Source organism: Anas platyrhynchos, chromosome 6, assembly GCF_047663525.1.
Source record: "Anas platyrhynchos isolate ZD024472 breed Pekin duck chromosome 6, IASCAAS_PekinDuck_T2T, whole genome shotgun sequence".
Classification (NCBI taxonomy): domain Eukaryota; kingdom Metazoa; phylum Chordata; class Aves; order Anseriformes; family Anatidae; genus Anas; species Anas platyrhynchos.
In genome coordinates, this window is record NC_092592.1 from 11,971,330 (window position 1) to 11,989,931 (window position 18,602).

Below are 18,602 nucleotides of genomic sequence, written 5' to 3' on the forward strand. Positions count from 1 at the left end.
TCCTCTTTGTATTAACCGAATGAGTAATCCTGAGCTCAGTTTAAAATTCCGGTCCTCCAAAACACTTCTTTATGGCGTATGTTATTAGTGATACTTTTCCTATTTTGGAATTATCGGTTGATCCTTATGAAACATACTGCCACACAGTGATCCAGAGAAAGTCATACCTACAAGTCATGTATCAAATATATAATGACAAAAAAATAATAATTAATCGTTTAAGAAAACATACTTTCTGTACTCACTCACACATACGCCCTCTCTTTATATACTCATTTCTGACATCTATATAAACAGATTTACATTGACATAATATATGTTGATAACAGGTGGGAGTAAACAGACCAACACACTCTATAGTTCCGACCCTACATAAAAGGTCTTAAATAGCACGGTTTAGACTACACTCAAGCCACCCACAGTTCAGAAGAGTTCTGTACTGGCTCTTTGATTCTAATTCAATCTCCTGTAATTTCCAGTGGAGGAAGGGAAGAATTTCAAAAATGTCCTTAACTTAGCTTAAATATCCTACTCTGAAGAATCTTTATTGTTTGTTTTTCAAATGCAGCTTCTTCTCTGTGTACCTTGTTAATAAGTTCTCCAATCATGCCATTCCAGGAGCTGTTTTGGAGCTGATGTCCGTATTTGCCATCAGGAGCTTGATATATCTCATATTTGAAACCCAGATTCTTGGCAAGTGCATCCAGGACATCAATGGAGAATCCTTTATAACGTTTTGGTTGCCCAAGTATGTTCTCTGCCACCATCACAAAAGGTTCTTCCTGAGAACAAAACAATATCTTAGCTGATACTTGAAACAAGGTGTTTTTGTTTTTAAGCAAAATGGATGTTTCTTGAGTCAATTCTGGACAACTCAGCGCAGATTTCAAGACCCTCATAACCCTCTCAGCAAAAAGCCCAGATCAGGTGGAACACTCCAAGGCATCCCCACCAGGCACCAATGTTTCAGCAGCTGAGTTACATCCATGGTCCTGGGTTTTACACAGTTCATGAGAGGAAGCAGAGACTCCACAGAACAATTCAGCCCTCTCTGTCAGCTTCCTGGCATTTGCAGGATGAATACTCTCTGGAATACCCACCTCTTCTCACTGAATATAAAGAGGGCAATGACACCTACCTTAGTGTCATAACTAACTGTCTAGAATATAGATAATAAGTTAAGCAGATAAGCCTTAGATAGGAGCACTACTGCTTTCCAGCTCTGAGCATATCAGATTTAGAAAGCCATCTTTTACTGACAATGATTAATCTTTCAAAACAACTGCTAAAAACGTTGCATTTTTTGAATTTTTGAAATTTTGAAAATTCCAGCAATAAGTTTAACGTGTATTAGTTTCTAGAGTATTTTATAGTAAAGCATATATTGTGATAAAGGAATACAGCATTTTTTGTATGTTTTCAGTCAGACATAGGCATCATTCCCTGCTGTGTGTGTCAGCTGCACAGCCTCTGCAGTTGTCTGCATTTGTGCTGTGGTGCTGACATCCTTCTGGAAGGAATTTGCTCACCTCTCTCATGAACTATACCATAATCTCACACGATACCTGATCCTGATAGAGGAAAGAAAGCTGGTGAGACCGCTTTAATCATCTCGTGCATTACTTCCTATTTGTACCATGATTCAGAAAAAGAACAATAAACAACACAAAGACATCACGTTCTTCAGTCTGGGAACTACAATACCTTAGGCAGGAATGCATTCAAACCTTAATTTGCCCTTAATTTAGCACTTAGCTAACAGGAGCTCTGCTACCACTCAGAATAGTAACAAACTGCAGTCCCAAAAACACAGTCTATATCTTTCTAAAAGACGTAGTTTATCTCAACAGGAAGTTACGAACTCAATGGAAGAAACACTTGGTTACATTATACAGCCTGCAGTGTACAAGAGCCAATATTAGATTATCATAATTGGCCCATCTGATCTTAAAATCCATTAAATACTAGCAACTGCATGTCTGAGTTAGAGTACTGTATCTGAAATGTAGTCCTGTGCACACAGACTTTGTGCTGGTTCTATGCCCAGTATGAATTAAAATGCAGGAAAAAAAGCACAAGCAATGTTCTACATCTCTGACATTGCACAGATATACATAAAATAATATAAGGCCATCATCTATCTTCCTTGCTTATGTAACTGATCATCCAAAAATACAGAATTGAAAATGATAGGGAAAAATTCTGAAGGAAGCACCCAAAATAGTCAGATCCTTTCTATTTTGAGCATTTTGTTTCCTGAACTCAAATAGCATCATACCAAGACAGTCACCACTTTGAGTGTCAATCCTTGTAAGTCACTGCCCAGACGTCGTTCTTGCAGGCTACCGTTCAGTCCTTTCTCAGAGTCCCACGTGGCCAACTAGAACAGAAAGTACAGTAAGTCTGAAGGACTGGTAGGCAGAAACCCTTCAATACTTTCATGAACATTTTGCAGCAGATTGACTGAGTCCAGAGTTGATATAGAGAGGATAAGAGAAGTGTTTTTTTTGTTGTTGTTGTTGTTTTTGTTTTGTTTTGTTTTTTAAACACATAATCAGAATTAGCGAGATTCAGAGCACAGATAAACTAATATTTTGTGTGAATGCATTTTCTCAATGCCTGTAATATAACCGATCTGTTATTTGTATTATTTGCATTCTTACTTCATACAAATCACTATACGACCTTTCTCTCTAATAAGTTTATATTGCTTGACAGTCCTTGGGATTATCTGTAGTCTTACCATCCCATATTTTCCTCTTTGATCAAATTCCCTCCTACTTTCCAAGTCATTCTCTACTGCTTATCAAAGACCAACGATTTTGCCTGCTGCACAATGCTCTTGCTTGCTGGTGGTTATAAATTCTTGACACAGATTCTATGGTGTAAAACTGCCTCCTCTTCCATCTACGATCCTTCAGATCCTATATTAAGTCCTATTTTCTCTCTTCTTGCCCTACTTCTACCTCATCAGTAAAATAATGACAGCCGCTCAGCTTCCCCGGCTTCCATGATCAAATATCTCATAAATTCTAAGAGCGCTATAGGCATCTGCTAGATGCTAGATACATATTTTCATGATAACTCCACAAAACATTACATCTAAATATTTTATTTTTTAATTAAATTTAGCACTTCAAAATCAATTTTATTGCTTTTTCTGAAAAGAGGTTCAATACAAAAGTCAATCTTAAGTGACCTTTGGATTATTCAACCTGAATATGTTCTGCAGCAGCAGCAGACACTCCTTTTACTTTCAAACAGAACTCATGGTGTCATTTTGTTTGGAAGAGTCATAAATAGTATTGAGTAGAAACAGGGTTTTTTTTGTTTGTTTTTAGCTGTACTCTTAAACACCAATACTACGCTCACATATACGGAGGCAGTGTTGTTAGTTGAAGGCATGCCCCGCAGAAATTAAACTCAGTCCAAGATACGTGAAATGTGGCTTCCTCCTGCCAGAAGCTAAGCTTCATGTAGCAAGTCAAAATCTTCTTGGAAATAACTTATTCTACTGAAAATGCCTATGGCTAGATGTCCTACATGATTTATCTCTATGACTTTAGTTGTATCCTAAAGCCTCAAAAGTCAAACCAACAAATATATTGCGTGAGGGAGATCTGTATAGTTTTGTGTTTTGTTGCAGAAGAAAAACAGGGAACTAAAAAGAACAGGACATTTAGTGACTACTCAGCCATCATATCCATCACACAGGTACAACTGATGAAAATTATTCTATAATGACTAAATCTTCAACCTGAGAGATAGGTAAGAAAAGAATTAAGCTATACCTCCTTTAACCCAACTGACCTGAAGGATGAAAAAGGAGAATGACTGAGTAGTAGTATTAAGCTTTCTAACGACACTCCTGAAAGCTGAAGTATCAGGTTGAAAACTCTCCACCTGTAATGTCAGTTTGGAGTGACAAACTATGTTTTTTACATAAAAGCATCAATAGCAATATGGGTAGATACCTATAGCTATGATATCTTAAATTCAAATTCAGATGCTTGCTCTGAAATATGTTCAAATGTTAGCTTTTGCTATTGCTAAGCAAAATTAACCTATTTGTCAGCTGACATAAGTCAGTACGGTTCAACAGATTTCAAAGATGCGTATTAATACGTGGGGTATATATATATTCTCTTGAATCTGTAAATAATGTTGCTCTGACTAAGCTTCCTTCAGCTGTCCTATACAGTAAATTTATGGTAAAGGAACAGGGAAGTTTTCTGCCAGAATGGTTTACACAGTATACAGATGATAATCACTATTTATTCAAAAATAAGTAATGAAACACTCATTTGTTTCTCTACCACTGATGGGCTGACATTTCAATTCCTTCTCTTGCTCCTTTTCCCTTCAAAAACCCTATCTGATTTCACCTCAAGAGATCAAACTTTTTGAATACCCTCTATTTTGCATTCTGTATTAACAATAGGAATTCCTAAAATAGCTGGAAACATGCCAGTGCAAAACCAAAGCCTATTCCTTTTTTTCAAAAGGAGAGACAAAGATTTCTCTTTTATGCAGCAGGGCTAAGTGCAAGGAGGAGAAGCATATTTCACATCTGCACAGAACTCCATGGCATTCTGTATGGAGAGACAAATTTTCCAGTCTCTAAAAGGCAAATGATGCAGATAAAGTTCATAAATGGAACATGAGGAAAACCTTTTCCAAAAGGGATTTTTCCTTTACATTTCTGTGCTTCAGAGCATTTCACTTGTTCAGAAGTGTGCCAATTTTGGCTTCCACTTCTTGCAGACAGAATTTTGTTTATAGGACTGATACATTTACAGATACATACACCAATTTGTGACAGCTGACCTGTCAAGATCAGTGCCCGAGAAACTAATTTCCAGCACTGTTAAACACAATGAGTACTGCTGTTACTTGATAAGACTGTTAGAGTTTCATTCTTTGTAGAAATATGTACCATGATCCTACCAGAAGTCTTGAGTCAAAGGTTACAGAACAACCATCAACTGATGGAGATCTAGGGCTTTTAGATCCAATCATGACAAACAACTACTTGCAGAATCAGCACTTATTGGATGAAAAAATTCAAAATTACTAATCAAAAATCAGTGGTCTCTGGAAAATATATTTAATGACAATGTGTTTGTTATTGTTTGGTTTGCTTGTGTTTGATTCTTGAGTTTCTGGGTTATGGGAGTTAAGGTTTTGAAAACAGCTACTTTAATAAAGCTTTTTAGATTAAACCTTCTACCTAGCTTCTCTTTCTTAAACAGTCATATTGCTGGCTATTATCCTATAGTTCCAGACATACATCAGAAGCTCAATGACCCACTAAAGACAAACCAGAGGAAATAAATGCAAAATTCAGACAAAGAGGTAACTTCTCGCAAAATTGTGACTCAATAAACATTTCTGATATTTATCAATAATTACTGCATATTCAATCAGAACTGCAAGGAAAAGCTTGGAGAGAGAAATTCAAATTTTTAATATGGTTTTCAACCCCCACAAACAATATATAGCTCCAAACACACATACTCAACACACTATCAAAACAATTACACAACTAGACAGCCTGGGAATGTCAAATGAAATGGGAATGAAATGAAATGAGAATGTATGTTATCCGCAGTATGCCTCATGAACATGCTGGGATTTTTTCCTAAAAAGCACTGATACCCATCGTTACATCCAAAGAATATTTGACAACAATGTAACTCTGGGATTCCCGTGTTTCCATCAATAAATTAGAAGGCATACTCTAACAAAGGAGTTTCATGACTTTGTCAGTTACGCAGCTCATGGCTGCCCAAGGCTTACTTGAACTTAGTTCCTCAGGGGATATCGTACTGAAATGTCATGGCAACTGGACAATATCAGAAACAGCTCCACAGAAGTGTGAAGACCCTCATCAGCATAATGAGGTAGACGATCCACTTGCTCAAATAAATCAAGGCTGCATGCACTTAACATAGATTTGCAAGATTTACAGCCTCCTTTGAACTTGATCAATGAGATTGAGAGCCTGCGTGCCTCCTCATTTAGGAGCTGAAACTGATTATCAACTCAGTTGTTTGTAACACAGCTGTTTGTCTGCAAAGTCTATATTTTCATGCTGCTGTACTACACAATAATTACATACTCCTTGAATAAGGAACTTGAAATTAGTTTTCCTAACTCTGCTGTGAATGCTCAAACCACTGGACTATGGAAAATGTCTGTCTTGGGCCCAAACAAATGGAGATGAAAATGTCCCAAACTACTAGTAAATAACTGGCATTAGCATAAAAAGTGAGTATGTAATGTTTTTCTCACAATAGTGAATAAGACCATTTACATTATGTAAGTTTTTGATGCAGTAGTTACTGTCAACATAGTGCATGCCACTGCTATCTAACTCTATTTTAAATATGAAAACACCCTAAATATTATCCCTAATTTTCATTGAAAATGGGATTCCCTTAAGAAATATAAACCCATAATTTTTAGCAGATGCATAGTAGCATCTTAAAAGGCTACAATTAAGACAGAGCATGCTATTCTACCTTACCAAAACTGAAAACTTCTGTCTGGTAACAAATTTGGAGCCAGGGTTACACTATCCAAACCAATTAAATTCGGGAACCCCTGCCTTGAAACCTGTAGACTTCTAACAAAGAGGAAATAGGAGAGAGAGGCAGTCAGTTCTCATGCCCTGAGACAGTGACACCTGTATCAACCCACTTACTGAAATATTTAATGTTATAAAAGCAGGCTTTAAACAAACACAGTAATTAAAATAATACTAATTAAAAAAAAAGAAACAAGATAAATAAAGTTTACAGGAGGCAAATGTAAAATAAGGTAGTGGTCCATTAAGCAAATGGAGCAAACTGGACACTCCTATGTTGTAATCCTAAGCAATACAAAGGAATCAATTTAAATAGTAAGTAAAGCAAATATTTACATCGACTCCCAGGATTGTTTTTAAATGCAATGTATCAGTAATCTAGAGATTTGTTGTTCAATATTATTCACAGCATGGTATTAATAGGATTCACACATTGGACTTTGAGTTCTTCTTAAGGAACCAACAGGACTCCCTGAAACATCTGTTCCTTTTCTTATTACTGGAATTGTTTTGTGGGTACCAAAAGCTTTTCATGTAAAACATGGGATCATAATTAAAAAAAAAAAAAAAATCCTTTTGAACTGTGCATTCCTATAATCTGCAATTACGTAAAATAGGATTAACAAGATATAAAGGTATTAATTTTCATACGTGTATGCAAATCTGATACAATTATTTTCTGTAACCACTACAAAATTATTAGAAATATTCTAACATCTCTACTCTAAAGCACAAGCATTTTTAACGATAAGAACCTGGACAAGATCATCAACCAAACTGATTTAGGGTAGTACTCTGTGTTCCAGCATAACCCTACCTTGTTTGCAGCAGAACAACTGCAAGCCGTCTAGGTCTGATGTTTATTCTAATCTATTCTGATATTCTGCATTTTGTTTGTATTAAAGACATAGCCTGCTTCCAAACATTGACAGGGACAGAAACTTAGTCTTTCGGATGAAAATTTTATCACATCCTTTATAACACCAAAAACACTCAGTTTGTCATTACGAGGCCACCCAAGGATTGCAGCTGCATGGTAAAAGTTCAGAGCAGTGCAGGGAGGTGATGGAAAGCTGCTTTCTCCCATTCCCAATACTTCAAAAAACAGCACCATCCATCTAATGAGACAGTAAGCCCTTTAAAGGTAAAGCCTAGCCAATATAAAGCATGAAAAAATGCTGGATTAGGAAAAGGCCGACTCCTCTGGGGCTACCATCTCACTACTGTTCATCCAACAGGACCCTATGTGAGACAGTGAAGCACATTGATGTAACTTGATGCTTTAATGGGTTTTTAGGAATGTCATGTCTTTAGGGAGAAGTATACAGCTTATTCTAGTTTCACTGTTTGGTAAATATGTGGTGCTGTATAAATTGTAATAAAACATCTATAGAAAATAATAGGAAGATAAGCATTAGGCAGCAAGATGTTATGAAGAACAAGCCATTCTGGGCAAAATTTACCTTTTTTTTTTTTAATAACAAAATTAATAGGTAACAGAAATGAAGGTGATATAACTGAATTTCAATTTTGTTTCATACAGGTTATTGTGGAAACACATCTAGGACAATTTGAATTCATTTCCTGAATAAGGACAATATCACATAATTTATGAACTCCTTCTAAGCAACATCAAAGAATGATATATGAAGATGAAGAGAGAAGTTCTGAGGTAATTTAGGACAAGTCATTATTACTATCTTATTTACTTAATAGCTTTATTAATGATTTGGAACAGGAAATAGCAAATTACTTAAAACAAAATGTCTAAAATGCAAAGATATCTCAAGACTGGAAAGCACTGTAAATATGTCAGACTAGAACAGAGAGAAAAATAAATGGGAGTAGGGAGTAATAAAAAACAGACATGAAATAGTAATATGAATCTGGCATAACTAGAAATAAACATTAATGAAAAGGAAAGAAGTGAGAAGTATATATACATCAGTTGAAGAAAAAAATGGAAATTGATGTTAAAAAATTGTGCAGGGTGATAGTGTACTGCAAATGGATCACAAGCTTGTAATTCAGTATGGCTGCAGAAGTGACAGTGTGATTTTGGACTCCACACATCTCATGGCACAGGCTGCACCGAAAGCAGTCACAACACAGCTCGGAAGAGCACACAGTCTTAATAATGTGCTCAACATCTGTCTGAACGAGATTTAGGCAAGCTGGAAGAAAATCACAGGGAGAACAGAACAATACCACTGGGGTAGAGGAGTCAACACAAGAACAGTAAAAGAAGCAACTGTGATTATCTAATCTAATGATGACTAAGAAACTGGAAAATCAGACACAACACTGGATATAAGACAACAGAACTGCTGCTGAGTTCAAATAATCTACAGAGACCCTTTCACATGAAATCCAAACCATTTACTGAAAACATTCTTTCTTACTCAATGCATACTGTGAAAAGAGAAACATAAATATATATACACATATATACAGACAAGCTCTGCCCTTTTAACAAAACATTTTTTCATGGGAAGGGTTTAGCACATCCTGGATATGAGTAAGTGCATGCTTGAAAGAAATCAAAGAACAGCCTGACAGCTTGGTGACTGCTGAATTCACCAGAGATATCAGAACTGAACCCATGTTTCACAGAATTCTGAGCCTCTCAGATCCAAGCCATTAGTGATTAGGATACTTAAACGTGGAACAACTTGATTTGAGTCCTATATTGCAAAGTTTACTCTTGCATATCAGTTTATCTCAAATGACTGGACTGTTCATCATCCTAAAGGCTAGTACGGACATATAATTATTGACAAAGGTATTGGTTTAGTCTATTTGAGGAGTGGCATAATTCCTAAGCATTTGAAAATCTCAGCTTTCATCTCCAGTATAAATCCATTCACCATGGCTGAAATGAAATCATTCCTACAACTCAGAGAGGGAGCAACTATCAAAAAGTGCACAGGAGCAATTTCAGGTTCCATCCAACAATCACTCAGAGATGTGCTTTAGCTTAGCTAATGTACATAATACCATTGAAGCCTGAGAGTTACACTTACATAAAGTTAATTGGGCATAGACCTAGAAGAGAAAATAAAGAAACTTCAAGAACACTGAAGGAGGGATTTGAGTAGGAAATAGCAATTGACCTGAACTGACATGTGTAAGGAAAAAGACATACACCACTGCTCTTCTGAGAAGCACTGTGAGATAAATGGCAAATGTCTAGGATTAAGACGCCACATGAAGACTGCCCTTGCAGCAGCATAATGCCCTTCAAACCATGTAAAGGAACAGGTTCATGTTTAAGAGGGAAGAGTAGCATTAATTGAATCACTGTCACATGGACTGTCCCCATGGCAATCTTATTCAAGATTTGAGAGAAGACAAACCTCCAGTTGTGCAAACAAAAAGTACTTCAGCAAGAGGCTGCATAATGACAAGTTGAAAAGTTGTTGAAGTTGGAATGAAAATTTCAAAGAAATTCAAAGGGCTTAAACCCAATGAAAAGTGAAAAGATTACATTAAAAACAGAAACTTTTTTGTTTACATGCAAGAACAAATATAGTATTAAACCGCTATTACCCAGAGATTAGTCAGTCTTTAATACAGAGTCCATATCATTTACAATAATTGATGCATAACAGATAACAGATATGGAAAACCTAGAGGGAAAGACCACAACACCTAAGCCAGAACTGTGAGGGTAGTTCAGGAGGACAGAAAACTACAAATTTAGTCTTTGGTAGAGGTATTTCAGCATTAATACTCTACATTCTCTAGAAGCATATGTGAAAGTATTGATTCAGCTCTTACTCTACAAATTCAACTATCCATTTCAATCAACAATTTTGACTTTACCTAGCATAACTCAGAAGCACCTTGCTCAACTATTTTTTATGGTTCTTCATTGCAGAGAACATAAAATATTTTGAAGTGAGAGGAAGCGGTTCTCTTAATGTTTTTATTAGCCAAAGCTCAGTTCAATTAAATGCAATGGCCATATTATTAAAAGCCAACTATTTTCCATATAACAGCTCTGACATAAATGAAGATTAGACACATTATGCATTATACCAATACTATCAAAAAATCCAAGATATTCTTGTTCATGCATTTATGTATATAGTAGCTATTTGCAGTTCTGTGACTGAGGAGTTTTATGCAGAATTGAAATAACAGTTTTCTGTAATTCTAAAGCTTTTATCAACCCAGTATAAGACTTCTCATAATCCTTGGGAAGGGGTCAGATTCACATTCTTTATAGTTTATATTGCCTATACGTCATATTTAATGGTATGGTGAAAAATTATTATCTTTTTGTAAAAATAAGATCTTGCTCCATTAATAGGGAGAGTGAGACATTTTTGTGCCAGGAGGTCAGTGAAAGAGCAACATCACCAATTCAGGATTGTTCCTCTTTCCATAGCCATGTACTCCTGTGCCAAGCCTGAACAAAAGTGTATGGGATAGAAGATCTGCATGAAGTGGAGAAAAAGGAGCTGACAGAACATGACAAGATAAATGTAACCTGTTAGCATTCATTATATAAAAGTACAAATAGGCCATCTTCATCTCTGGTAGAGTAAATTGCTTCAATTAATACTAGTCTTTGAAAGAGCAGTGACAGCAACGTGCTGACTGTAAACAGAAAGAAATAGTGGAGGGACATTGTAGCAACACAGGTACTGGAAAAGATGTAGTAATATATGAAGCGATCATAAGAGTGATGAAAACAATATGAAAAAGAATATTATCCTCAGATAGCGTCTCTATAAAGTGCTGACAAGTATTGCTCTGTCCCCAGATTTTTGCATTTCATTTCCTGAACACAAAATCAAAATGCAGGGAAAGTGGTTCTGAAAATAAATTGGAACTATTTTCTTGTAGGATCTTGCAGGCTTTTCTTTTGTAAAGAAGGTAGATAACTTCCACCTCTGTCCACCTGCACTCTTCCCACTCCTCGAGGCTTTGAGATATAACACCACCATAACACAGCAATATTGTTGAATCAGATAGAAGCATTGCTATAGCGCAAGATATATGTGTAGCATCACAATTCTAAGGGTTGAATAAACTAATTGTGAGTGCCTGAGATACTGCTGAATCAGGCACTTCCCATGGGCACTGTAAATTACCAGTTGATATGAACAACCATGCCTCTAAGCATAAAATTAAAACTGGTAAGTAATCATAAAAGTTAGACTAATCCAGTAAAAAGTCCACAACCAATGCCGTAAGTGACAGGCTGAAAAACTGCAGCAGGAGCTTCTTGCTACTGGTTAGCTATTTGGAAGACAAACAACCGAGTCTCATCTTCCTTCTCCGTTTTAAAAACAAACAAAAAAATGCTGCCCAGTGAGAGCTGGTGGGTGCTGGACCCACAGATATGCCAAATACTGTCATTAAATGTTAAATACAGAAAGAAAAGGCAGGGTGTTGAAGAGTAGAGAGTTGCAGACAAAACTGAACAAATTCCATCTGCCATTACTAATTACATGTGGGTAAAAAGGAAACAAATTCACTTCACACAGACAGCAGATTCTTTTCAAAGCTTCCAAATGCTTTTTGGTGGGAGATTACTAGCTTCTGAGAGCAGAACCACCCTTGTTATATATGCAATAGTGAGCTCAGCAGACTGTTTCATAAACAAAAAGATCATTGAAAAGTTGAATCTAACAACAAATAAAAATTCCTGTTGATTTTATACATGTTCTGCTGCTGCTCTCTGCAGCATAATATCCAGCTGTAGCGATGTGTTGAAAATTTTACTGGGGAGTGAGAACAAGAGATTACAGAGTAGTTGGAGAACTGTCAGAGCCTGGTATCTTTTCCAGTCTTTCTACATGTATGTGATTAATTGACACACTACTATTGGCTACACCAAAACATCTGCTGGGTTTTTGTTGTTGTTGTTTGTTTTGGGGGGCGAGTTCACTCTTGGATTTCTTGAATATTACCTGAGCTGACTGCTTTTGAATTTGACTACACATTCAAGAAGCCCTATGTATCCGCAGTTCTCCAGTTAGAACAACTGAACTTTTCACAGTGTGCCCCTTTCTTTTGTGATATGACTAAGAGACCATGGTGTGATTCCACCAGCTGCAGACCTTCTGAAGTTCGGCCATCATGAGTTCACTTTCAGATCCTGGTTGATGGTACTGAGTCACCTAAGAATGAAAGCAAAGTTCAGCGCTTTCTTTGATATCACCTGTCGAGCTAGCTTGTCAATTCTGTATTGAAAAGTTCTCTTCTCTCAAACTCTGTGTGCTTTTGAAAAGCTCCACAACTTCAAGAATATTTTTGTAGAAAAATATTTCAAATTTTTTTTTTTTTACTAAAATTTACAGTTTGAGATTTGTTGTCTTTTTATGTTTTCCCTTAAATGTTCATATAAATGTGTATTTTTTTTTAATTTTGTTTCATTTTCTATCTTTGTTATCAACTAATTCCTTAATGATATTTTGGCAACAGCTTTGAAATAATAAGGACAGCATTCAAGAGGAAAGTATTTCTTATTCACATTTTCATCAAAAGTTGTGGATTCATAAATTTAATCTATAAAATAAATTGAAAACCTTGCCACACAGAGGTCAACAGCTTAGATGGATTTTCTTTCTTTTTTTTTTTTTTGTGTGTGTGTGTGTGTGTTTTTTTGTTTTGTAAATTAAAATTTTAAAAAGCAATATTTTATAAGAACTGTTAACCACGAGAAACTAGTCTTCTCTTGTGACTTAGGTAACCACCATAAATGCCAAAGTTTACCTGGCAAAGAGTTTAAGTGAATTTTGACCAGATCTTGTTATAGGCACTGGAATATAGACAATTATCTAGGGAACACTGACAATTCCTGTATTTAATTGAAAAGTTCAGTTTTTACTGAACTTGATATTGATCTTTTCAACATGACTGTTTTCCCTTGTTCCTCATAGAACATGGCACAGAATGGCTTCAATAATTCATAGACATTTTTGTCCTAAAACAACAAAGAAAATAACTGAGTAAAATGACATAGCTAGGTATTTGTTGACATAATTATCTTTCCAAGAAACAGAAGAAATGGAGATAGGATTAAGTAAAATATGAATTTCTCTCCGATAATGATGGTTAATGGTTTTCATTAAAATCAAGCTATATCGAGAAAGCTTTCAAATACACGTATTTATTCCACTGGCTTCATTACATATAATTTGCTTACAAAGTTTTTGCCCTTGTTTATTTTTCCCCACTTTAAATCAACACTGGGAAGTGTCTTTAGTTTTTAGAAAATGCTGGAAGTCCAGAATTTCTGAGCAATTTTATACTGACAGACAGCACACATAAGGTATATAAGAAAGATTATAGTAATATATACCTGTGCCCATCTGCACACGGTAACATGTACCAGCAAAACTCCATCTCTAGAAAGGATGTGGTGAATTCAACAAAATAATCAAAGGTAAGAAATGAAAGCATGTAAGAAGGACAGATTGTACTATCTGTCATACTAAAAGACTTGCCTTTCAGATTACTTATAATAGCTTTACAATCAAACACCTATATCCAAGAAGCTTTATAAGGAGAGCTCTACATTACTGTGCTTGGAAGGACTCACTGATTTTGTAAGTTTATGCAAGTATTCCAAAGCTCATTTAATATTACACCTGATGCTTTGACTTACGACCTCATTTAATATAACACCTGACACTTTGAGTTATGATGTTCCCAAAGTGCCAAGAAAAGCTCTTCAACAGGTGAAAAATGATCAAAACAAGAAATGATTTGCGCTTTGGCCTAACTTCTCAGTGGGAGCAGACAAATTCTGCAGCCTCGTGGTGGACCACAGATGAGTAGCGACAGCCCCAGCTCTGACTGCCCAGCTGGGCTCTGGCCTGGCCTTGCAGTCACAATGCCCAGCCCTGACCTTGCAGGACTAGACAGCAGGGCTCTTGGAGCTCCCAACAGGTTGGATCTCATTTGAAAACTACTGGCTGAACGTGTGAGAAGATTTTTTCCTGCAGTGTAAATGGCTCCTTGTCACTATGAGGTAAACATTTTTTCAGCAACGAACAGCAGAGTATTTGTACACAGCACTGGGGCTACAATGGGCAATGCCCTCTAAGAAATATGGATGCAGAAATATGGCAAAGAACTGCCGCAAACAGATCTGAGGGGGAAAAAAATACATGCATTACATTCGTTAAATCCCTTCCTTACTGAGTTAACCTGATATTCTTTTCGTTGCCATGGTGATTGTTATCCAGCCATTTATACATTTAAGGAAAAAATCAGTATTCCCTCTCATGAAATTCTAAGTGTGAGAAATCTTTCCTTAATGCAATATAAAGACTATTACCTCAATAGACCTATCAGGCATTCATTTTCTTAAGGTCTTCTGAGTCCATTTAAACTTCTCTCTTCCACACATTCTGTGGCAATGAATTCCAAAATATAAGCATACACTCTGTGAAAATGTACTTTCATTTATTAGTTGTAAGCTGGCTGCCTGTTCATTTTAATAAGTATCCTCTAGGTTTCTATTATGAGAAAAAATGAATAATTGTTCCCATTTCGTCTTTTCATCTCTTTGTTTCATAAACACCTAGCCACAGTCCCATTTTTTTGTCTGTTTCCTGAGCTAAAGAGTTACAGTTTCTATAGTCTGCTCATATAGAGGTAATCCGCTATCTCTGATCACTCTTCTTCCTCCTTTGCATCTCTCCTAGTTCTTCCAAATACATCTTAGTTGGGGATGTGAGAAGACACACACACACACAAACCCCTAACCAAACAATAAAGAGTGGCCAAGGTCAGCCCATAAAAAACTGGAAAACAGGTGTTAGAAATCCAACTTTCTGATACAGTAAATATTTACTTTAAAATAAGCTGAGAAGAGTTTTGACTCAAAAATCTGCTTTTTCTTCAAACAGCATTTCAGCTTTAAAATGCAGACACAGCTGAACAAGGCAAGTGGAAAGCAAATGTCACTTGCCAATATAAATTGAATATGTTTAGATAAGATATACTTAGGAATTGGAAAATAAATGCTTACCCACTGTATGCACAGTAAGATGCAGAATTACTTAATGCTTCTTGGAAAAATAAACTTTAGTTCAGCAGAAAAAAAGTGATAAATTCTTCCATTATATTAGCTGGGACTCTTCCTAAAACCCTTCCCTTGCATAAGCAAAAGGTGGCATACATGAAGTAGAAAGCTGCAAGCTAACAGTCTCCTTCCTTTCACAGAGTAAAATAAATTGTTTGTTGGTGTTTGGCTGCTGGCATCTCTTCATAAAACTGGGGAATTTGCAGCAGTTGCTGAACTTTCAGCATTTCTGTAGACTGTTTTTCTGTCTGCATAAAGCTCATCCAGCATCTACAAATGTTCTAGCCAACATGGATTTTTTTTGTAATTCACAGAGTTGCCTTGCAGAATTTCTGAAAGCTACAGGCTTTGCTCACAAATCAAATAAATCAAAGAAAACAAAATTAACAGCATGTTAATAATTATGGGTTGTTGTCCACATCTCCATGGTACAATATTCCCAGCTACTTTGGAACTAGTATCTCCTGATAGCTGAGTGAAAACTTGCCTGTTACTGAGCTAGAAGGGCCTGCATTAAACAGATGAGAAACTAACTCCCTGACAGATTTCAAACTGTAGCAACTATCAGCAGGAGATGAATGAATGTTTTATGATAAATACCAACATCATCCACCCAAATGATGCTAATAAAAAGCTGCTAAATAGTGCTCCTATAGCCACAGTTAGTCGACAACCTGTGCTCAGACGGACATACAAAATGGACAGTCAAGGATGGAGAAGAAACTCCGACAGCCAAGGTCCTTCCAGAACTGACAGCTCAGACCATGAAAGCTACGTCTGTTCACTGCCCAAAGGCAGAAGGAGGGCTCCCACGCTGCAGGCTGTCAGTCTGATACCTGCACAGGCACTCTCACTCTTGGAGTGCAGGAAGGGAAAATGATTTTAGTATTTTCCTTCCAAAACATAGTGAAAAACCTGGCTGCCCATCTAAATTGAATATGCAGGTCACAGGCCCTGCATCTCAAAAGTTACAAGATGCAGTTCTTCAGGTGGTCCTCCAAAAGGCAAATCCTGATTAGAGACAGTTCCTCCAGCAGAGGACTTTGTCTTCACCCTGCACAGTAACATAATCATCCAAGATCATAACTGAATGATCTACAATGCTCTCCTTCAAAAATAATTATTTTTACACACCTAGGATTGTCATGTATAACAACTTCTGTCCATCTCCTCTTTAGGGAGCAGGCAACTGGCATTATGGCTCTATGTATACACATGTAATACATGTAGGCATATGTATGTATTCATGTATGCATAACAGCCTGTGCAGTTTACACTAGTAAGAATGTGGCTAAGTTTAAATTCCTTTCCAGCACCAAATGTCATAGTCACTGTGGATGGAGAGCTACCATTAAATAAATAAAAAAGTAAACAAATAAAAAATCTGCATATTCTTAATTAGTGTTCATAGATTTTTAACCTAGTTAACTCCTTCTCCCTTGGAAAAATTCACTCTATTTTTACTTATACCAAATTCTCCAGGGCTTGAAGTTGTATTATGTCATCTAGGGGAAATAATATTGGACCTAGGGGAAATAATATCGGACCTCTCAACAAACAGGAGTTTGCTGTTAGTATGAATAAATCTGATGTAAATGACTTCCACCAGGACTTCAGTCTGCATTAGACTAGCAATATTACAGAAGCTACATGTATACACAGAAATTCTCAAAGAGAACTTGGTTTATTTGTATAATGGACTGCATATGAATATGTCACAAACTTTTGTGTAAAGAGATTCACAAAACTAAAAGACCAGCTGTCATATAAGACAATGCCAGTCACCAGCACATCATTCCTATCCTCACAAGCAGCCCACCACATCAACACAGATTTCTTCACAGACCTGAAAATTGCTGGCCTTACAATTCATGCCAGATTTCACATTCAATATTCTTCAATAAAACAAACTGATACTCTTCCCATCTATGACAGGTATGGCTTAGGATCTGAAAACATATCAATGATGATGCAACTTACTGCAGAAAGCTGGCTATTAACATGCTTCACATGAATATATCACACTGTGAAGCAAAATAAACAAATAACAGAGTCTTTGATATTTTTTAAACACCCTTTTTTCTACACTTTCCATGAAAATACCATACTTCTGCAAAGATGACCTGGAAAACAAAATGTTCTACACTGGAGAAAAACAGAGAAGACAGCTGTTTCTTGTTTGTTGTTTCAGTAGTTCCACTAGTCCTACTGAACAACTATTTTCAACTGTGGTATTTTGGGACAATGAAGAAAGGGAGAGGGAAAATGCAATGTATGTGCTGGCACCATCCCCTGCATACACTAGAACTTATGCAATGTAACTCAGGGTGTTGGTAGCCTCAGTGTTAGATACGTAGAAAGACTAACCAGACTTAAATTTTGACCAGATTTTCAATCTGGTCAAACACAGTGGATGCATACACAAAAAATACAAAATAAATAAGGTAAAAGAAGGAAAAAAAAGAAGGCATATTAGGTCAGACTAGCTTTCCTGGTCTTCACAGATACCTATTTTTAACTTTTCCCATTGAGATGTAAAGCCAAATTGAACCCTGCTACGAGTGCAAACCTGGTAACCTCAGCACAACTGCGTTCATTTCAGTAGTGCTGACCTATGATCCTAAACATCTTTATTGCTTTATAGTAAATACCCTGTGTTGCAATACAAACCAAAGGTGTGTATACTTCTCACTGCCACCGTTCCTACTTCATTACTCCTGACATCCATACTTTAGATCTTGTTAGCTTTCTCCCAAGATATTTGCCCTGGCATAACATAAGCACAAATGTGCCATAAACTTCAGCTCAGGCTCACTGCACTGTGTCATTCCAGCTATGGAACAATTTCCCCAACTTACATCACATTCTCATTATTGTATTCATTTTGCTTATATATGTCTCACACAAGTTTCGTTTTACCCAATAAAAGGTTCTGGCCAAACATCTTAATGTTAGCCTAAATTC

At 36.5% G+C, this 18,602-nt stretch overlaps 1 protein-coding gene across 11 annotated transcripts in view; it reads right to left on the reverse strand.

Moving 5' to 3' along the window:
- Positions 1 to 18,602, reverse strand: part of GRID1 (glutamate ionotropic receptor delta type subunit 1) — a 584,921-nt gene that overhangs the window by 51,209 nt on the left and 515,110 nt on the right. For all 11 annotated transcript variants that reach the window (XM_038181269.2, XM_038181267.2, XM_038181268.2 and 8 more), the window contains 2 exons: positions 2,279 to 2,380; positions 585 to 782 (listed from right to left, as the gene is read on the reverse strand). In XM_038181269.2, coding sequence (XP_038037197.1) covers positions 585 to 782; positions 2,279 to 2,380 — 300 coding nt within the window. The remainder of the gene's footprint in view (positions 1 to 584; positions 783 to 2,278; positions 2,381 to 18,602) is intronic.